The sequence below is a fragment of the Indicator indicator genome, chromosome 4 (assembly GCF_027791375.1).
Source record: "Indicator indicator isolate 239-I01 chromosome 4, UM_Iind_1.1, whole genome shotgun sequence".
In the NCBI taxonomy this organism is placed as follows: domain Eukaryota; kingdom Metazoa; phylum Chordata; class Aves; order Piciformes; family Indicatoridae; genus Indicator; species Indicator indicator.
This window is the reverse complement of record NC_072013.1, coordinates 25,090,504-25,113,533: the sequence shown is the minus strand read 5'-3', so window position 1 is coordinate 25,113,533 and position 23,030 is coordinate 25,090,504. Positions and strand designations below refer to the sequence as shown.

At 38.3% G+C, this 23,030-nt stretch overlaps 1 protein-coding gene across 1 annotated transcript in view; it reads right to left on the bottom strand.

The window, feature by feature from the left end:
• The window catches only part of ASPG (asparaginase), a 46,017-nt gene that overhangs the window by 21,763 nt on the left and 1,224 nt on the right, over positions 1–23,030 (bottom strand). The window contains exons 2-8 of the mRNA XM_054400667.1: positions 19,270–19,399; positions 15,710–15,821; positions 12,926–13,051; positions 11,383–11,466; positions 10,232–10,358; positions 3,887–3,999; positions 2,011–2,196 (exon numbers count right to left, since the gene is read on the bottom strand). Coding sequence (XP_054256642.1) covers positions 2,011–2,196; positions 3,887–3,999; positions 10,232–10,358; positions 11,383–11,466; positions 12,926–13,051; positions 15,710–15,821; positions 19,270–19,399 — 878 coding nt within the window. The remainder of the gene's footprint in view (positions 1–2,010; positions 2,197–3,886; positions 4,000–10,231; positions 10,359–11,382; positions 11,467–12,925; positions 13,052–15,709; positions 15,822–19,269; positions 19,400–23,030) is intronic.

Genomic DNA, 23,030 nt, shown 5'->3' with positions numbered 1-23,030 from the left:
TGAATCTTACTGTATCTTAACTAGTATTTTTAGCAAGACGTAGAGGCTTAATCAGCTCATTAATCACCTCCAAGAGACTCAGACTAACAGTTTTAAGAGTGCCATGAGAAAACACTACAAATACGGTGAGAAATACTTTCTGTACTGCAGAGTTAGCCAAAGAACAGCTAGAGCTCTTTCAGCAGATTTGAGAAAAGAGGAAGAGATTTCCCAGCTTCCTTCCTATACCTAAAGCCCCTCAATTTTAAGGGGGTGCAGATGGATCAGAGGCCAGACATTTAGTTAATTAAAACGAACACTTCAGGGCAACCAGGAACTCAGCTGATCCAGCTGATCCACCTGGCTAGCCTGAATGAGTAAAAAATGGCATAGCCATATGAAAAGATCTGTAAAAGATTTTATTGAAAGAAAAAACAAAGTAAACATTACAGCAATTTGCAAGCTTTTGCCCATGATACACAAGCAGCTTCTTATGAAAGAATAAAGTAATTTTGCAGAACTTGGCTCCGTAAGCATTTTCCTCAAAAGATGCCAAGAAAACAAGGCAGCCTCCATCAATAGATGGTGAAGCAACATAATATGTGCTCCATATAAAAAAAATTGAATGCAAAAGTGCACACATTGCCACACAGCTTTACAGTGGCTCAGTAAGACCTGAACAGAATTTTTCAGTTCTGCATATCAACAGTCTGGATCAGAGCACCAAAAGCCATTTTAGTGGAGTCTACTAGGACAATCTTTTGGCCAGAGTGTAGGAAAAAAAATTTTCTTCTTTCCATGCGTTTTAGCAGTTCACTTTAATGAGAAAAATCAAATTTTTGTGTTGTTTTTCAAATGTTTGATGTCTTCTATTGACTTTACTGCTTTCTTCCTTCTGTGTGAATTCCTCTATATAATCCATGTATTCCTACTGTATTCGCTATGGAGCACAGGATCTTTGTGAGAGTTATTTTTCAAAACATATCCATTATGTTAAGCAAAAGCTCTACCAATATCCAAATGACTGACCAATTCAGAAAACACTGAGTTTGGATACTGAGAGGTGGAAAGAAAAATCTTACAGTCTCCTTTTCTTTCTCCTCAATGCAGACTATGAGTTTCTGAAGCAAATAAAATCTAAAGCAGTGTCAAAACTAATACTAAAGAGACAGGTTTCAGCACCAGACTAGATTATCTAGGTTGCCTTACAGTCAATGAAGAGGCTGGCTTTGCCAGACGGGTGGTTGCTCCAAACAAAGGCAGGTGGCTAAAACAGGGGGATGAGTCATCCTCTGGCAGTGCTGCTTGGCTACTTAGTGGCTAGCCTTTTTATAAAGGCCAGTTAAACCAGCTTCCTTCACACTACTACATGCAACACATACTCCTACATGACTTGGAGTTATTAGTCCCAGCGAAGCCATGTCTCAATACACAATTGAGAAACTCAATATAAAATGCCCTGAATAGTACCTACACAAGGCCTGCTTTAAGCTAGCCTTCATGGGTTGAACACAACTGATTTCCATTCAGCAAGACAGACTCTTCCTTACGTACAGTTCTCCAGTCTCTCACTGAATTTAGGTGTACTTCCAGTCAAATAAAATTGAGATTTGGAATATTCTTGATGTTCTTACATTGTATCTAAGTAACTGCTAGTCTATCAAATACTATTTTAACTGACCCCTAAGCTAGTGTCTATCTCCATGGAATCTCTTTGGGAGAGATACTACCCATCTAGTGCAGAGTATCCTGGAACACTGCATACGACAGGAGCAAGCAATCACTAACTTGGAATTTGGGCTGATTGTTTCCACCATTCAGACTAGGAAAAATACAGTCTTGTTTGGCAATGCATATTTAAGTATTTCCTGGTTAAGATTTTTCAGATATAGTTATTTTATAAGCCATATCTTTGCATTTAATAAATCTGGTTTCATATATTGCGACTACTAGAAGTACACAGTCAAATTGTATCAGTGGGATGATTCTTTTGCACAGAAGTAGAGTCTGAAATCGTTGCACAGTTCTCACCTGCCCTGTTGCATAGACTGTTTTAACAGCCCCTCGTAAGCACTGAGTACAGTTTAGAATCACTACTTTTCGTTCAGCTGCTATCTTCAGTTCTTCCAGCAAGTCTTCTCTGTTGTTTGGGGCATTGCCGCTTCCATAAGTTTCAAGTACAATGCCCTCAATTGGAGGCTGAAGAAATGCTTTTACCTGTTTAATAATAAGATGGGAAGAGGCAGGGGGGAGGGGAAGGAAAGTGTGTTTAAGTCACATTAAGATTTTAATGTATGGCACAGAGTTTAAAATGGTCTCTTCTTGTTCTAGTCTTACATGTTCTCATGCCTTACGGTTTTCTTATGCCCATCTGTGCTGCCTGTTTCCAATAATGTAGCATATTACTGAAGAATAGGAAGAGAGAAAGAAGAAAGATATTGTGTCTCACTGTAAGAGAATGCCTAGCAAAGTCCTCTTCCTAAATAGATGTATTTTAAACAACCTAGATGTTTCCTTGCTCATCACATACGCTAAATGCAATACACTGCAAGTCCCCATGAGGCTAACTGCAGTTGGAGTTTTATTGCAAATATAGCACCTCTCTGCCTTTCCATCTGTTCATATTCACCTAAAAAGAATGATAGTATAATTGAGGAGTGCTGCTTAAACTACTGGATTCAATTTAAGATGGCAACAGCCACATAAGACATGTCAGTTTAATGGAGCTAGTATTAGACAAAAACGTAAAGACAAATTGCCCTAAAACCGCAGTTCTGCAAAATAATTTCAGAAGGCAAAAAAATCCCAATTCTTATTTTCAGCTCTGTATGAATGCTGAGGGCCACGTTCACCATCAGTGTGAGATAAAATGAACCTTAAAAAAGAAGCACGAGTTGCAGAAACAGACTTCTCTCCACCCACCATATTGTGTATTTTTTGACAAGATATCTATTAATATGTCTCAATACACAGCAAGAGAGCATTTCCATGGTCACTCTAGCCTGCTGCACCTGTCTGGAAAAGCACATTTGACCTATTTATGAGTCCTGACAAGAAATGAATTTTAAGTTTCAAAACTCAGTTGGTTTAGACAAACGATCTTGAAAAACTTTTATCAGTAGCTCTGATGGTTTGAAACTGTCTTTTTAATTTTTTACCTTGCAAAGTTCAAAACAGAGAAAGTGAAAGAGTGTAAATAAGTCACTATTGGGTGTAAGAAAGCAAAATACTGATTGTTCTAAACACTTCCATTGGATAGATAGAAATGTTAAGAACTATTACTCAAAACAAAGTGGGGCACTCTGCACATTCTGCGTTCTGCAGTCGGGGCAGTTGCTGGGCTGTCTGGCTGCTGTTTTCTTCTCTTCTGGCTGAAGATAACACACACTGACCTTGGCAGCTAAGTTAACAACTTTCTGCTCTAACTAACTCTGCTTTCTGTCCAAGGGAGGTCTGGGGGGGGAAGCTCCTGGGAGAGGGAGGCCCCTTTGGGAGGGTCCCCTTGGGGGGAAGCAAAGGGAGATTGGTTGTGATTTTCTGTTGATTGTATATATTTATAAATGTTGTGAATTTTGTATATTTGTACATATTCATTGCATTTCATCATAGATTGTAGATTCTGCTTCGTAAATACAGCTTTCGTTTGCTTCCAGACTGGGCTAGCCTGGTTATTGTCGGTGGGGGGGGGATTTCAGCTCACACTGACACAGTAGCTTATGGCATATCAAAAATAGTCTTTGAATGCTCTGATCGTCCAAAAAACATTTATCAGAAGAATACAGATCCTTCCCCTGTCCTCCAAAACCCCAACCACTACTACAAACAATACAGCTACCCTACCTCAAGTCACTAATCAAGTTTTTCAGCATCATCTCACCCACTTCCAAAATGAAGTGGTGAAACTTACAGCAGCAGTGGTGATTCCTGGGAAGATTCTCAGAAGCCCAACATTCCGGTTCATATTGGTGTGAACTTGAAATTTTTTTTTTGTATTGGCTCTCCACACCGTTTCCCAGTTTACTGTTAAGAAAAATGGCCTTTAAAATTTAATATTAAATTATAGTAATAAATACACTTGTAACACTTTGCACTTGCAACATTGTCTTTAAAACTGTTTCTTATGTCGGGCATTCATGAACAGACATGGTATTTTTGAAAAGAGGAAATGAATAAACATTTAAGACAGCAGCCACAGCAGCTGATCCAACACACCTTATTTGTTAGGTGCCCCAAAATATGTCTTCAAAGCTACACTCCAGTCAGGCTCAACTGTGTTATATTTTCACTTTAACTCCAAAATAGTCTAGATTCCAAGATACATCAATATTACTCGCCTGCATTTCTATGTTAGTGCCCTTCAAGGAGATATTTAACATGTATGCTTGCTTCAGTTTAATAGCATTTTATAGCAAAGGCTTCCAAAATAGATACTTTAATTCAGTGACAATTACTGAGCAGGATGATCTATCAGACACAAAACTGTGTACCTCTCTTTGAATCTCTTCAAAAGAGAAGTCTGATGGCTGTGAAAAGCATCTGAGTACTAGACCTGATAAGTTCACACGTGGAACATGTCCTCTTAGTGGCAGCTTTCCCAGTTCAGAGTGCTCAGGGAGTCTCAACCAACAGCATCTCGTGCAGGTCTAGCATAGATGCAATACTTATTGTCACATACTGACCTGAACTTCATTGTTATGTAGCTGCCAGATACCAGTCTGCATTCATGTTTAGAAAACAGACCTTCAACTTCCCAGAGAGAAGAGATGACAAATGCAGTTACTGTTGCTGCTAATCACCTCCAGAGTTTATTAGGTAGTTACTAACAATTAAATAAAATAGCAAGGATTCAATTAACTCCGATTATACATTTAGAGGCAGAAGACAGCTGTTTAACTAATAGTTTGTTTGTGTTGCATTATTAGAAGCCAAGTCATGCATTATTGATTTCAAAATTATACTACTTCAGTGTAGTTGGGCAGCAATGTTTATGCTGATGGCTCCTACAAGGCAGTGGAATATGTTTAACAAACAGCAGCCAAGTGCTCAAAGAGTCATGCTTCAGTGAAAGCAGACCATGCCATAAAGCTACCTGTTTCCCCATCACAATTTAAGCTTTTTAGATTTTGAAGAAAATCCCAAGCAGCAAGACAGATAAAAGATCTGCATGCATAATACTGACTTGATCTCAGCCATGAGGAGAGTTACTCACACCAATTACTGCTGCAATCTCTTGCAATCAGCAGCCGGCCAAAGAGTACATTCAAAAGCCTCCACTGAAACCTGCTCTACTGCCCCACTATAGAGATACTAAAAACTACATAATCCATTAAGTCAGGAGAGAAATAGCAGGCACCTGTAAGACTAACACTCACAGTTAGAATTTATGACTTTCTCATTGTGGTTCCTTCTTAGCAACTAGAGCCTTTGTATGTTCTTTCAAAAAAAAGTACCACACATTGTTAAACAGGCCTCAGGTGGCTTGGCATCACATTTGTCCAATCAACCACGCTTCAGCACACTGATTCCTAATGCCCTGGGAATAGCAGAATAGAAATATAGATAGATTCTGCAATTCCTTTCTTTGTGTTAAGATGGCTTGGATGAAACTTAAATCACCTGACTGGATTTAGTAATTAGCCAAGCAGCTCTTAAAGGCCTCCATTAGGTTTCCAGAGCTAGAGACTTGCAGGAGTTATACAGGTGAGTGCAGAAAGCTGTACATTTGTTCTGTTTAAGTTTCATAAGCCTGGCTAACCATGTCTACTCATGAGCAGTGTGCTTTAAGAAGCAGCAGTGTTCAGCAATAAATCCAATCCTTTCAACCTTCTAACTGAGATTAATTCTTTACAAGCAGCCTCCTCTATAAGAGGGGGTGGCAATAAAATTGTATCAAAGCTTTCTTTCCCTTACCCTCCATAAGCTAGGAGTCCCTGCCAAAACTTCACAAATGCGTATTACTATGCTTGGCATCTATTAGCATCCCTAATGCCTGTAACAAACGTGAAGAATGAACCGAGGACACCTGCCTTGGCATGGACCGCTAAGATAGAAGACCAAGGAGAGAGATTAGAGGATAGGTTCAGAAGTCAGACCTAGACCAGGCATATACCTGTACACTTGGAGCACACAATACCAAATAATGTATCATCTTTGAGATAAATGCAATGCATGCAGACAGTGCAGTGATGTAATTCCAGACTGTATTTTAAAAAAAGAATGAACTAAAGACTGTCCCTGAGTTAACACTCCTTTGGTCATGAACCTTGTCAGCCTACATAAAATGCTTGGTACTGCAGGCTCCACAGATGTCAGTTTTCCATTAGCCAAATGAGTCCAAAAGGCAGAACAAAAGGCAAGTGTGATGCAAGAGCCAAAGACAAACACACATTAGAGGCTGACTTCATCTCAGATTTATTCAGAACTGTTGTAACTGAAGCAGAACACCACAAAGGGGAAAAAAGAAATTTAGAACACACTCTGCATCCTCCATCTCAAAGATTACATCCCTAAACAGGAAGAATATTTATGTCACATAGCTAAGTTCAAGCATCTACACTGTTAATGAATAAAACATCTGTCTTGCAGCTTATGGTCCTACACAGCAATCTTTTTTGTTAAATAAAAAACCAACCAAACAAAATCTTAAGAATCATTAACAGTTCTTAACTCGTACATAAGCAGGTGAATACAGAAAACTGCATATATTGGTGTTCATAAGAGTTTTTTATCCTATAGATAAGAGTGACTAATTAAGGATATTCAGTTTTGGTGCAGGAAAAACAGTAACCTGTTCTGACTTGGATGGCCTCTTGTAAAGAGTTTAACTGTTATGGTGTCCTGCATTATGTAAATATCGATACAAAGCTGAGGAGCAAATGTAAACTAGCTACTCATGTTGCAGACCAGAAAGTTTTTAAAGCAATGTACATCAAATAAAGAGGTAATGGCTATTTATATAGTTTCCAAAGTGGCTTGGGATAGAAAAGATTGCATTCTTGAAGAAGACTGTGTTCAAGCTATTAAGGCCTTTTGTTTATTCCTCCAAACAAAACCATCACAAACAACACTCTGCTATTCTCAATCTCCCCCTCCCTACCAAACACTAGAGCATTTAAAATTACAGCTCTAAACCTACATATTTATCTTATTCAGCTTTATTCTCACACACAGAACTGTGGTGACAGGGTTAGTGCAGAAGAAAACCCCATCAAGCGCACTTAAAATAAAATAAAAAAAATGAGGAGCAGTTCCACACAGTCTAGCAAGCAGCACAACCTCACTATGCCCTATGCCACAATGCAGGTTTTAACTTATAAAGGGAGAGCAGCAACTAAAAGTGACACCTCCCATAGGAGTGGTGGCTGAACTCTGAGTTATGAAATCAAACAAGAAATACAGCTTTTTGTGACTACAGAGCTCCAGACAAACAGCAATGCTTTCTTCTTATCCTTCTCTGCAGGGCTACAGGCAAGCCCTACCATTATATAAGCTGCTTCAGCGTTCATTACAATTCACAGTGGCATCCAAGCGGTGGGGAACACAGGCCACCCTGTAAGTGCAAATTCCTGAAGAAGGGCAGTAAACATAGACCCCCTTTTTTCTTATAAACAATCCAAACACACCTTTTGAAATGAATATTTAAACTGAATGGTGGTGTTGAAAGACTCAACATGCCTACTTGGGGTGGAGGGTAGGCCCAAAAGCACTTCAGTGAAGAGTGCAGACATTTGCCCTAATATATAAATTACTTGAGATTTTAACTATAGATAACCAGAACTGCCAAGCAAGATACAGACATGGCCAGTGACAAATAGCTTCTCTCTAATGAGACTGGTGAGTAGATGCGCCCAAAAAGGCTCATACAGTCCTGTACATGTGCACCACTCCCGGAAGTTACATGCATGTGTGATGAAGAAAGTCCAGCCATAACAACAGTGCAAGTTTCACATTTGCTTCATTAGGACAACTGAGAACAGAGGAGGGTAATCAGTTATGAAATATACTGAGACTCTTCACATGTCAAGAGAAACAGTCCTCCTTGTCTCTTCTGTTTTCAAAATATGGGAGAAATCTTATTTGATATGATTCAAGATTTCTAGAAATATTTTTGTTTATTTTTATATTGTCCATTTCATACAGAGATTGTTTCTCTTGAAAAAAAAAAAAAAACACTGGCATTGGGCTTCATCTCAGGAGAAAGTTACAATTCCTTACTTCTTACAGGAGTTTCTTGCGTTAAACTGAAATTCTTGAGGAAGCTGACTAACTTGCTCATATAAACCTGGATAATGGAACTCTTAGGTGTTTCTAAGTTAAGGATGTGGTCAAGAACACAGTCAGTTAATGGGATCAGACATCCACTCTGGGGGCCTCACCTGAAGAGGCAATAGGGTGAAAAATGGCTAAAATAAATTATGAAGAGAGCTGCATCTAGAGAGGATTAGGAAATATTATGCAAAGTCACATTGGGGGAAAAAACAACAAAAAAACAAACAAAAAGAGTAAAAAGTTAAAAGATGCTAGATTTGTTTGGTTTGTTGATAAAAGCCCAAGTGGTTTCTTGTCTCCCTGAAAGCTTCTTATGAGGATAAGGATCGTACAAGCAAACTCAAGGGAGACAGTAATGTTTCACACAATTACTTTGGACAAAATAAAGCAGCACTAGTACATTGCCCATGCTATAAACTATGTTTTCTCAAAGACAAACAATCCTTCAATGCTGACATTGTCATCTTAAATAAGTGATGCTACTCTAACTGGGTAATCAACTGAAACAAATAAAAAGAGAGCCCATCACACCACTACTGTTTAAGTCAGAAATCCCCACTGATCTCAATGTGGCGTTCTGCTGAAAAGATACTGGGAACCAAAACAGGCAAGGGGAAGTACTTAATTTTCTTCTTTTTCTACTATAGACAAGGAGTCACAAAACAGTTCATTCAAATCCAAGAAAGAAATAGCATGCAATTTGCAGCTTGATTTAATTATTGATCAGCCAGTAAACAGAATTTATTTATACCCTATTTGATGCAGTTATAAAAACCCAAGAAAGAAGATTCTCCCCCATCAACTGCAACAATCAACTGACAGCGCTTCTGTTGATTTCAGATACCATGGCACAGTAACACAACAGTGCTACCTGAGGGATGTCTTACAGACCATGACTGTATTCCCAGACTTTCTCAGTTTATATCTGGCTGCTATAAACGCATCACTCAGATCGTGAAACTTTGCTAAGGAACTCCCACTCATTAGCTGGAAGGGAAAAGTTTATTTTTCCAAATTGTACAATGTCTCTCTACTAGTAGAAACCATTCAGAATGGCACAGAGCTATATCAACTACTGCCATTAATAGCACTTAGGAAAACAATTTGGAAACCTCCTCCTATTCCTTTTTTTTTTTTTTTTGTAATAAAGGAGACTATCACCAAGTTCTATTCCTTTTAAATGTACCCAGCCTATCCAAAAGTAGTTTACACAACTTGTAATATTTTTTAACTGCCTTTTTTCATTTTTTTTTTTTTCTGTCAGCTCCTCATTTGACTAAGTTCCAAATGTGTCTCTTTTCTCCCCTCCCAAAGACAGGTACCATTTATCCAAGAAGAGACATCCATGTGTTAATGACTTGGCAAATAGCTACTGAAATCTTCATGCCATTTCCCCCCTCCTTAAAAATCAAGACACAGAAATTACTGGGAGTCTGAGTAAGTCTGAGGGGAAAAAAAAAAAAAACTTCACACAGCATATATTCTGTTCTTTTCAGTGTGACTGCAATTTAGACAGACCCAAAATATCTGGTGAAAGATCTTAGCAATCCCATGCATCAAACACAGAATCTGTTGAAGCTGCAAGTACTCTGCAATGACTCTTTTGCCTGATTTTGGAATCCAGCATGGTCATTAACAAGATTAAACTCTTTGTTCTTTCAGTCCTCACTCCCTCATTTTGATCTTCAGAGCAAGCACTTTCATGACATGGAGGCAACATTCGCTCTGGTTAGCCTGGATCTTTAGCCACACTAAGTCTAGCTCACATCTATATTCAATAGGTAAATGCAATTGAGTCACAAATTCTCAATCTTACTAATATTTAAACGGTTTCAGAGCAGATAAACTGCAATCAAGCTACAATGCTTTCAAAGATACTTGAGGTCAAAACCAGCATTTCAACTACATAGGCACAGATCCTTTTCAGCTAGAGTTCTATTGCATGAGGCATAAATTACAAGGCTTAAGAGATGATGTTGCTTACTTGTAATATCAACCTCAGCATTTGCAAGTGGAGGCAGGTTAGGTGAGGAAAAGGCATTGAAACTCCCAGCATCCACCTTAGTCACCCTATTTCCCCTGTACAGTTTATTATAAAAATACAGGCACACCTGCAAGACAAGTAAAGAAACAGGTCTATGAATAAGCCAGTAATTAAAAGATTCAGTAGATAAATACTGTAGTCCATCCTTTATAAAGTGTTTTCTAAATCTTTAAAGTAACTTGGAGGCTAGTAGATGTTTACAGATCTTACCCTTTCAAAAAGAGTTGGCACATCTGTCATATTGGTTTAAGAATTCAGAACAAAACAAGTCAAGAGCTAACTAGTTTCATAATCCTCTCAGGAGGCATAGAGGAAAGAAATAGGACTTATTAAAAAGTTCATCAGTTGTATTTAAATTCATATTCCAAAACCTTAACGAAAGGCCTGGTGAAAACAAGAACAACTTTCAAAAGAGTTACCACTCATAAATAACTAAGTTCCTTGTCAAGTCTCTTAAAGTTTGTCAACTGGAATTCAAAGGAAAAGAGACACCTCAAAGCTGTTATTAATTATGAAGACCTTGGTCAGTCAGCTATTGCTGTTGCCTTACAAGAAGCAGCTTTTGGCCCATGGCACAAGTGGTATGAGGTGTAACCTGACCAGTTTTGTCTCCGATTTTTGGGCTGCACAGCAACAATGTTAAAGGCAGGGTGCTGAAACTGTAGAGGTACTTTCATGTGCATTATATATATCATCCTTGACACTTCAGTCTTCAGGAATTAGAACTAGAATACACTTGTTCCACTTCTAGAGAGACTTTTTAACTGCAAGTTACTTTGAAATTCTAAAACTGACTTATGAGTGTTTCAAATTCCACATATTTGCAGGAGAACCTCTGATGTCAAGTCTGCTTCAAGCTACATTTCAGACTGGATAGTCTTTACAGATTGTATATGAGCAAAACAGGATATGGCTTGTGAGAAAACAGCAGGTGCTTTGCCACGTAAGTGCCTGTTACCTCAGTGGAATCCTTTTATCTTCCTGTTTAAGTGCAATTCTTTTCTGCCTACCAGATACTTTGAGTATGTAAGTATATGTCCTGGTTAGAGGAAGAAAAGCAGTTTCTGAGATGTCTTCACAGGCAAACAGACCTCAGGAATCACGAACTGCCCAGCAATCAGCAGTGCCCCCAGAAGGTTGGCTCGGCCATCGTTTTGCAACTCATATATGGGCACCTAGAGAGCAGAGACTGAAATTACACTCTGTCCTTTATGTAAAGCCTACATGGCAGAAAAAATTATATTCAACTTACGTAATAAAAGTACATGAACAATTTAGGTAACAATGATTTACGACAAATAAAGTTTCCTTCTTCAGACCATTTTAGACTACACCAGATGGCAGGATTTCTCCCTGTGCTAAACAGAATTCTATAATTTAAGTGCTTAAAAAGCTAATCAAGAGATGATTCTAGTGTGATTAAGCAGATTAAAAGACTGATTCAGGAAAAATATAAAAATATAAAAAATAGCAGGCACAGAGTAGAAGTGATCACACAGAGAAAAACAGCTCCAGATCACACAAAACTACCATTGCAGGCTTCACAACAGCTCTCTTGCACCATCTTTCCTCACAGAATAGAAAAACTGAGCCAGCAAGTTATTACCAAAAGGACAAGATGAAAAACAGAAATTTGGTCTGCTGACTTCTGTGCCTTTTCAGATTGCCTCTTTATTAAACGAGTCAAAGCTCCTTTTAGCAATGAAAAAAAAAATCCCACGCTCGATTGCTGGATCATATGTCAGGCAGATCTTTAAGCAATAAAGCCAAAAAGAAAGTAAAACTGTGAATATGATGTATCACCACTAGACTGTCCCATTGTCAAAACATTAAGTGCAAGCCTGCTCCTTCCTAGACTTCAAATAGACCACATGTGAAAGGGAAGTTATGAAATGGAGGAGGGGAATTTTATAGTGTGATGTTTCATCTCTCCTTTGTGATTAGAGCTGTATTTTACACTCAAGCATGCTATTCTAGTAAGACAATATGCAAAGGGCTGATCTCCAGCTAAGAGAATGAAAATTAATAAATGTAGTCCTTAAAGGAAACAGACCATGTTGCATGCTCTGTGGAACAGAAATGATCAAAAAGGCATCTAATGCTTAGAGCTTTTAAACAAGCAAAGAAAGAAAGAATGCACGAATGAGTAATATAAAACAGGACAACAACTGATGAAGCAAAAAGCAGTAAGCTTCAGGGCTTTAGAAGAAAAAAAAAAGGCAGCTAACAACCAGCAGCCACCTGAGGCTGGAAAGATGTTTCTCATATAAACCAATTAATACACAATGGCCAATGACAGGCTCTTGTATCTTTCTCTGAAGCATCTGGTCTCAGACATAATGAACTACTGGTCTGACTTGGTACAGAGTTGTAAAGTCATTAATGACAAAAATATGGGGCAGATCCTCAGCTGGTAAGCCCATCAATTCTCACTAATTTTGATCAGCACTGTGCTCACTCATCCTGGCCAGAGACCTGCCCTGTACTAAACTACACAGTGATAACCAGGTTACTACCTAGTTTTGCAAATTAAAAAAAAAACAACAACCCAACCAAACCAAAACCCCCCCAATTCCTCCCCCCCAAAAAACCAAAAGCAAACTTTCAAATTTAACTTCAGATGAAGTCCATTACCTGAGATCCTGTCAGAACAACAGTTTTACCCAGGTTCTCACACATGAAGGATAAAGCTGAAGCTGTGTAGGCCATGGTATCAGTACCGTGAAGGATCACAAAACCATCATACTTTTCATAGTGCTCCTGGAGATGGAGAGGCAGTTTTCACACAGTTAGGGCAATGCACTGGTATCAGCAAGTGGGGTACACAGTGCATTATTTTCGCTGATGCAAGCATCAGCATATTCTTTACAGAGCACCACACACAATGCCTCCCAAAGTTATCCTGTTTTCAGTTTAAGGGTTAATAGGATAGTAGACACTAGAGCCAGTAATTCCAATTATGGAACAGTCAAAGAGATTCTTCTATGTATACATATTAATGCAGCATTTTTAAACCAGAAGACTGCTAATTAAGAAAAGCTTAGCAATGGCTTTAAACGGGAATGTTAACATATGCAAATTAGTCACAGTCTGATTTCTTGTTGCTGCTTTTACTTTAGGGATTACACCATTTACAGGAACAGATTAGGCAAACCAAAGCTATCATAATGTATAGAAAAAAAAGTCAATTTAATCCGGGTGGCAGACAGGCAAATTACGCCAGTGTAAGAGTGCCCTCTCGTGTCGAGAAGTTCTTTCTGCAGCAACATGTGACTTCGGCAGCAGAAAGAGGTGAAGAAGCTTCTTAGTGTTCATTAAGGTACATACACTTGCTGGGTTTTGAGAAGTCCCTTAGACTTTCAGGCATGTACAGACGCAAAAAGGAAATTTATAATAACTTTAATCTACATATAATTCCACACAGGAGTTTTTTTTAATACAAAACCATGAATTACACAGTTCATCTTGCTGGCTTTTGGAGGAAAAAGGGTTTCCTCCCCACATTACTATGCAATGTACACAGTAAACATTCTAGTGAAAGACACTGTCTCTGATGGAGCTTGGTAATATGGAAATGATTACATAGAAGTCAAAGCAGATAGATGAAGTGGCAGCATGAGGAATAAAAGGGGGAGTTGCCATAGAATTAAATTTATTTTTATTTACAATTCTTATGCTACATGCTTGGCATCTCATGATAATAAGGTCACCTCCAAACTAACCTACAGATTTCTATTTGTCCTTTCACTATGTCTTCACTGATATTCATGCCTATATGTTGCTACCTACTAGAAGTTTCAAGCAGAGCAACACCACCGTTGGCTGATCTTTCTGAGGCCAAACTACAGCATGATGCAAGAAGCATGCTGTTAATTATCCACCAATGCAGTAACAAGATTAAGTTTCAAGAAGGGCTGAGATCACAGAAATAGCCCTCTCTAACTCAATCAGTATATTCATGAATATTTTCAGCCCTATGAACCTTATTAGATGCAAAAGAACACAGCTTGGTTTAAGCTTTTTAACATAGAAGATGAGGTTGGCACTTAAGGATATATCCCACAGAAACATGTTAGCACGTTTCAGTCTGGAAAGTCATCAGCGTGTTAACATCTCTGCCAAGTACATGTCCAACACAAAGTGGCAGTGTCTATACTTAAACCAGATGAAGTGAGGTTTGTTCCCCGTTCTCAGCACTTTTCACTTGGATTACACCTACTGCATATTTTTAAATACAGAGAAGCTACACTCTGTGTACAGGAAATAAACACTTTTTGTGTAATAAAACAAATATGCCATTAAGGAGAAAAGGTGAATTCTCTCCTGTTCACTTTGGGATTACTGCCTTTTACTGTTGGCCCTGGGTTTTCCGAGCTGCGTGTGCCTGCTCATCTTAGAGGCTCTCCACCTACACACCAGCTTCGTCTCTTTGACCTGGCAAGATGCATTTGATAGGAGGAGCATCATCCCTGGTTTGGTGGTTTCAGGATTAGAGGACCTAGAGGTGAAGGACTATTAGCTGCATAATTTTACTGTTCACATGCATTCTGACAGCTTGGTCAAAGATGGAAATTTACACTACAAAGCTCACTGTCACAGAGCTAGCAGCAATGGAAGAGAGTATCCTATTACGCCACACTTATTTATTTCCAACAGCTAAATATGAATTCTTGGTGTGAAGTATTTGAAATGTTTTGCATTTCTACTTTCTTAAAAGCAGACAGCTAAGTTCAGACATGGAGACAGAAACAGAAAACTGCTGATGTTTTTAATTTAGACAAGGATACAATGAATGTATCTATATATATGGAAATATTCAGGGCTTTAAACACTTTCCACTGTGGGAAACCTAACCATGACAGCATTTTTTCTACTGACTGTAAAGCCAAAGCTAGTCAAGTCTGTCTTTGTCCAGAATAAGAAAGGCACAAAAATGTGGAATGATTTATGTCAATAGTCAACTATTAGGCTATTTCAACACTAAAATGATGAGTAACCAAGCAACATTCATTTAAAGTTACCTATACCTAAGGATTTTATTCAACATTTTTGGACAGTGATTTTAAGTCAACATTTCAGAACATATCAACCTTCATATTACATTTCATATTCAATCATAGCTGCAACTTTCCTATTTATTTTCTTGTATGGAATTATGATATGGCTTATCATTGGAAGAACTATATTTTAATGAATTTGCAACATTTCTGAAAGGAAAAAAAAAAAATCATCAAGCCTTGCAAGCATAGTACTTGTTACTTTGCAAGTAACTAAGCAAGGTGTATAACATTTATTACATTTTAAACAATCAAATTTATCCATATAGCACTACTGAATTTTTCTATGTCACTAAGTATACTAGATGCACTGATGGTTTTGTTGAAGAAAAAAATTAATTTTTATTCCACACTGTAGTACCTCAAGTTTCTTTGCAATTCTGGCCCAATCATCCGGCGTCATGTTGGAAGAATCAAGAAGTGGTGAGAGCTCCAGGATTGTGTAAAAAATTCTTTTGTTTTGCTTAGAGAGACTATGAAGAAAGAAAATTAGGGGGGGAAAAAGTTTAAATCTTAATGCTAGTATCAGCCCATAGCTTCTGACTTTTTCTTTAAGTCAATAGTTTTCACCCTTTTCCTCCCCATCCCCTAGGTCTGTCAAAAGAAAAGGCCTTGCGTTCAGAACACTAAGTTTGTAAGTTCAAAGACTGATGTGGTTTGAAGCAGAAATCCCTAAATTTAATTTAATAATAATAATAATTTGGGAGGTGGAGAGGAGCCAGAAAAACTAAAGACAGAAAAGAAGACCCCAGATTTTATAAAGTTGGGAACTGAGTTCTAACAAAAGTCGACACAAGGACTCCAGGTTTAAAAAATGCTTCATAAGCTGTCAAGAGGCATCTATAAATCTCCCAGGGGTTATAGGAAGTCAGCAAAAGAGTTGCAATAACCTTTTGATCCTTTGACAAATGGACAAACAGACATTCTTTCCTGACACAAATGGTATCTTCTCTTGAGAGTTGTGACTGGGATTAATTTTTGTGACCTTTAGAAGATCCATTCTTCCTGGTTTCTGTGATCTCAGGTTTCAGACATAACTCTTAGTTAGTTAAGATCTTCAAGTAAACTGTTGCTTTTGCTAGTAAAAGGCTAACTTTGTAAAATTCCAGTCCTAGCCTATTGGGCCTGTTGACACCTTGTTAGGAAAGTTTGCTACATGGTACCAGCCATCTCTTAAGATGTGGAGTTAAAGCTTGTCATAATAGCAAGGATCTTAAAATACTGACATAGGTTGAAAACAGAGACCTCAGGACTATAAACAACTCAGTGGTGATCAATTATTGGCCACTGAACACATGCAACCTTGACAGCAGGGAAAAGACCACTCAAAGTACAATAAAAACAAGACAAAGCAAGTATACAAGGAAAAAAAAAGAAACGCCACAAAACCAAACCAAAATGTCAAGCAATAGGATAAAGTACCTATGAAGCTGAGAAATATACCACTTTCAAACATCATGCAGTGTGCTGCCCAGCAGATGAAGACCAAAGATTAAAAAGTGTCTAGCCACTAAACATCTTACTCCACCCCAAATTTACAGAGGGCTTATCAAAGATGATGATGGCTATGAAATCACATTGGGATTGCTCTGGCTCTAAGCCTGCTGCCTGCCCTCTCTGCCTGCAAAGATCACAAGTCTCCCTTTCTCCATCTGCATATTTCAAGAGATCTGAATCTTCAAGAACCTTTGATCTGCCAGCCAAAGGGACTGCATACAGAGCATGTGTTTCACCCCCCAAAATGTGCTTATTTTTCCACATGAATTTTCTAACCTGTCCAAATAAATTCAACTTGGCAGTTAAGATTTGGAGTAATAAAATAACTCTACTACTACTGTTTTATGCTAACCTCCTGAAGCTTTAAAGAGGATATTCACCATTTTCATCCATGGTGTGGTCAATGAGCTGCTAACAAAGAGCTCCTGGTGGGCCAGCTCTGCCCTTCCTACTTGCTCTTTTCAGGCAATCATCTGGAGCAGGTTGAAACAGGATCATCTTCAGAGCATTCTCAATGCTTTTCCACTGCCTGAGGATGATATAAAGTTCCCTGCCAGCTATAACTATGACAGATATTTCAGCATTACAGATACTACAGTGGAAGACAGTCAAAGGCTATAGAAAAGACCAAGACACTGCATGGATGCATAAAAGTTCCCTAAATAAGGTGTTTACTGTACAGAAAAGTTGATTATCTTCCCCCAGAATACAGAAGAGCATTTTGTTCCCACTTGCTATTCCCGCATATATTTATAGCAATACAAAATACACAAAAAAAGGGTCAGTTATCAGCTCTTCAGCTAATAAAATCTACAGACCCATTCCCCTTATGAGGCATGAAAGACAGCTGCATACAGCAGTCAAAGCATTTAAACAATGTGTAGTTTTCATTCAGTAACAGCTGATAAATGGAACCTAAGAAGTTAAATTTCATATGAAAAATTGCCTTGTTGGATATTACATTTGCATGCTAAGAGTAATGTTTGAAGTCAGTTGAAAAAGATCTGTGAAAACTCCCAAGGATGTGCTGTTTAATTAAAACACCACATACTGGCTCCAGAGACCAGCCTAGTACATAAATTTTGATTCCTCTCTCTAAAAAGAGGCCATGTCATTCCTCTTACATCAAAGTTATCACACAGGCATACAAAGTTCACAAAACCCTCCTATTTTCTCTCCTCAGAAACTCACAATATTTCTTAACTGCCTAGTTAAAATATCACTCAGGTAGCACAAAAGAGAAAATGGCACATTGCCATTACTAACAACAAATAACACTCAGCAGTGCCAGAAAAGAAAAACAAACAAACAAACAAGGATTGTTTTTTAAACCTTGGGTTTTAGGTGAATAATTGTTTTAATCGTTTCTCTTCTTCATGAAAAAGGTGTGTCAGAAGAAGCATATTTAGGACTCGAAAGGGTGTATTAGTATAGTTTCATTGTATTTCAAATCCTTTGAAGTATTTTAAAGTTATTTGGTTACAAGCACAGTACCATAACAGAGCTCCATTTTTCTTAATATCATCATGATTAGGCCAAACTGTATGTTCATATCAACACTCTACCGGGAGTTCACTTCTTTTTCCTCTACCCCTTTCCTGCTATCTGCCTTTTATGAGATTACTTTTAAAAGCTTTACACACAGACCTCAACACAAAATAGAAATAAATTAATGAACCTTGCATTTCTTTGTATATCCTAATTTTCTTCTTAAAGATTAAAGAATATCCAGTTTTATAGCAAAACAACTATAGTCCCATTTATATTTGAATGACTGTAAAATCATCCTTTACGCAAAGGTAACATGTTTACAGGAGTACAGTCATTCATCACAGCTAGGGAATAACCTCAAATTAGCATACTGCCCTCTAAAAAAACCCTATAAGCTTATTAATCATTGCCCAACACTTAAGCAGCAAAGTAAATTGTAAGATCATCACTTATTATCATAATGTTGCATAAATTTGGGAAAGACAATCAGCTCTTACAAGTTGTTTTAAACCAGAAGGTCTGCAGAATTAAAGCCATGAGGCCTGTTCACAGATGCATTAATTAGATACTACTTTTCAGACATATGCCAAAAATAATTCACAAAGAAGTGTATAGACAGTTTAATTTCTATAGAATATTTTAACATTTGCAGAGAAGCAAATAAACATCCAAAAAAAGGAAAACATGCAGGACTAAGTTGCCCCGAATAGTTACCTAAATTAAAAGTTATTTCTTAAGCAGTTGTATGACACTTCATTGCAAATATATCAAAACAGACATTTCCTATCATGCCAGACACAGAAGGCTTTTTCCTTTTAAGTCAATGTCAGCATTTTTGCTAATCTCATAATGTGTTCTTCACATTAAATATGTGGAGATGTAATTAACAAGCTATTTCCTACCCCTCCCTCTCCTCAAGGAAAATACACTTACGGGAGCACCAATGTGTTATCTGGAAATTCATGGAAGTTGTTCAGTTTTGTTTCCTGGGCATATGTCTCATCATGCAGCATTGGCATTGTTTTCAAGCTGCTTACTAATTTCTTGGCCTCAGGAGCAAGTCCTGAAAGATAAAGAATAAAGAAAGTAAATAAAGGAGCACGGATGGAGGAAGTGAGCAACATAGTAAGGAGGGAAGAATCTACTCAGCAGTTTGCTCAGCCTTCAAGTGAAATTTAGTCAATGGCCAGCGCAGGAACATGAAAACCAAATATAAACAATACATCCCTGCAGCTATTATTTTCTTGACTTGAAATAATTCAATCCTTTATTTAAATAATGTTATTAATCTCCTTCATTGCAAAAATTTATGCAACTTTTACAAATGTAGCAAGAAGCCACCACTCTCTTTTAACACTGTCAGTGCCAATAGCATTTCCACAGAGAAAAAGTAAATAAAAGAGAAAGGTAAAGCAAGTCCCACAGTAATTATTGAGCACTGATAGATATACACAAAGATCTCTATGTATACACCAAGACAGAGAATCCTCAGCTTCCCAAAAGAGTCTTAACTAAGCGCTCAAATCACTCACTCCTGAACAGGTCCTTTCCACTAGCAGGTTTATGACTGAACATCTCAATTGACAAGAGGTAGTGAAGTTGCATAAGCAGCTGAATAAAAAAATCCAAAACCACGGGCAGATCTTAAGATCTGTCCCTTCTTGTGATGTTGTCTTTCTCTCTATGGCAGGAGCCTGTTGGGGCTTAAACTATTCTAAGTACCTTTAGCGTTTGCTGAATCTGCAGGCATCCTGGTTGCATCACGTATTTCAAAAAGAATCCACGTGCCATTCTGTTAGAAAGAAAGGCACCTAAATTACTGATGTTACAGTCCTCAGTATCATAGAACTGAGTTCATTTGTGGCTCTTGCAACTCATCTCCCAATACCTTCTTTCAGGATGGACAACAACAGTGCTGGCATTTACCAGCAAAGACCATTCTGGTTTTAAGTTTCACTTTTTGAGATGTTTTTATTCAAGAAACTTCCATTAGAGGTACTTCCTTCTGGACTTCAAGTCTCTTCTGGCATTGCTGTCCAGTTCAGTTTGATCTCAGTGAATGTATTTTATACCACCTGTTCAGAAGGCAAACAAACTCTCAGATCTCTTTATGCTACTCTGCTAGTTCTAGTTATTCCTAATTTGAGGCTACTTCCTAGTTCTGCTCTTTAAATAAATTCTCATCCAATTCAGCATCTGTTCTGTTGGGATTTTTTTGCTTCACTTTCCAACAGCATGTTTATTTAAAATATTTTTAAAAGCCCAGAGAGCATTTTCAATAGTATTTCGCTTTTCCCACTTACTTTCTAAACTGATGGGAAAATCCTTAAGAACTCCCTAACCTCCCTCCTGGCTTGCCTTAAATGAAGCAGGCCGCCTCACAGCCAACTCTCTAACAGGAGGGCACCAGCATTTGAGTGGCTTTGTTTGGATTCCTGCTGTAACACTTTGTTTTACAGAATATACTTAACACGCTTTCAGGTTTCAGATGTTTCATTCATTCAGCTCTAATCACAGCTTTTCCTGTTGAGGATGTTCCTAGTTTAGTCACAAATGGCCACTTCTGCTGCACTTGGGCATAGAATTATTTTGGCTCTGAAATGCAGCCCAGTTTCAAGTGTTTACTCGGTGTTTTCTGACTATTCTTCTGTTTGTCCAATGCTCATCTTGCTCTGAATACTGACAATGGTTAGACTGTTTACTTTTTGTATTTGCCCCAGGAACCAGAGAGCTGATGTAGGTTAATACCTTAAAACCCTTCTTTACAAGTGGCAGTTCCTCAACTGTTAATCACAAACCTGTCGGGATTTTTCTGTAATTACTTGCACTAACTTAAACGTTTATTCTTAAGACATTCTGCAGATGTACCCAACATGACCCACTTACAATCTATGCAGTCCCTTAAATGCATCCACATTTAACAGTCTTTTCTACTTTACAGCTTCAAGAAGCAAATATGGGGGAACTCAAGTGCTACGGTTTTAAGAACACTTCTACTTTATTATGCATGGAAAACATCTTTTGTGAGCCAAGTTTGTTAACCAAGTACTTGAAGCAACTTCACCCCTGCAGAGAAGAGACATGCTGTGCAACTTGTCCAAATAGCTCTCATCAACTTCTGTCCTTTCCTTCTTTAGCTGGCCAATCCCAGCATCACAAAGCAGACAAAGGCAGAACAGCAAACAATCAACTGTGACCGAGGAGAACAAGTATGGTTCTGCGTCCTCTACCACCTAGGACTCTGCTTTTCATTCTGGTGTTGTAGATAACACAGTTATTGCTACTTGCCAATCAAGATAATTCATAACTTACGCTGCAGCAGGGAGCTGAAAAATTCTGATGCAGCTGTGTCAGCACTGTACTCAAGAAACCTCAGGAGCTGAGGTCATAATTCCCAACCCTAACAAACTCCTCATGATGAAGAACACAAAGGACTTCAATAAACCAGTTTTTACCTATAGGAATGTCAACAGAAATGCCATATCCACATATGGTGCCCAAAAGTAACAACTACGTTTTGCAAAGGCTGAGAAGCAGAAAGCGTTTGTCAAAATGTTCATTTCTTCAGCTGTAGTACTTGGAGCTTTTGGAAGTGAGGTGCATAGTTTTCAAACAGAAAAAGCCTTAGACTACAGCAGTCAGTTCTTTGTTGGCCGAGCATATCTACAGAAGACAGATAATTAACTAATTCATCCAGGCAGACTATTCCAAGATAAATAATCCTTCTAATGGGACTCAGCTTAGTTCTACTTGTATTTGCTGGGTGGCTTTATTCTTAATATCTCAGTAAAAGATAGGACAGAGATCCAGTCCACAAGCCCAAGTAAAATATCTCCCCAAAGGTACCAGCCAGGAAGAACATAGGCAAAAGGGTGAAGCAAAGATTAGTATCATAGTAACCTCACTAAGAAGTGCAGTAAGATACTCTTTCTAAAATGAGCTACTGAGAGGCCAGCAAAAAAATGCTGTAGGAAGAATTAAGCAGGAGGAAGTAGAAGAAAGAATTTTTTTAAACTCACTTAAATGGCTTATTTGACAGCAAAAACACGAATACTGAGAGAGTCTGCAGCTGAGTCTGGTTGTCACTCAACTCACATAGACAGAAATACACTATCCATCCTCTGAAGATGACTCCTGCAGAGGTAACCTGCAGGTGTGCAGAAAGTCCAACACAGGTCCAAAAAATGCTGGTGTTGCCACACATGCACAGGTCAACTGCAGAACCTCTGCAGGAGGTTTACGATCAGACACCACAGTGGTAACTGCTCTGCACAGACACAATGAGCCCAGGGAATTTGACTGTATCAGCCTTCTACATGGGGGCAGTTTTGCACAGGAACATACTCCTAGAAAGGCCACAGAAAAGCTTTAATCCTAGACAAAAATGAGTTAGGTATAAACCCAGATGGATCTCTTCACTCTGACCAGCTGCTGCTATGAAAGGTTTTGTGCAGTTCAGGGGGGCTACTCCTGTTCATTTTGCTTGAAATAAAACACTTCTTGTTCTAGGTATGGTTGTAAACAGGCATTTTTCATCCATTGATTAATTAAAAAAAAATAGCATGTATGTTTTTCTCTTTTGAAGCATGCTGCCTTTCCCATGCCCCTTCACCAGCTTCTATCCGAACACTAAAGACTGCCAAATATTATGAAAGAGGTACTCTGGCTGCTCAGCTGCTAGATGTGTGTATGAA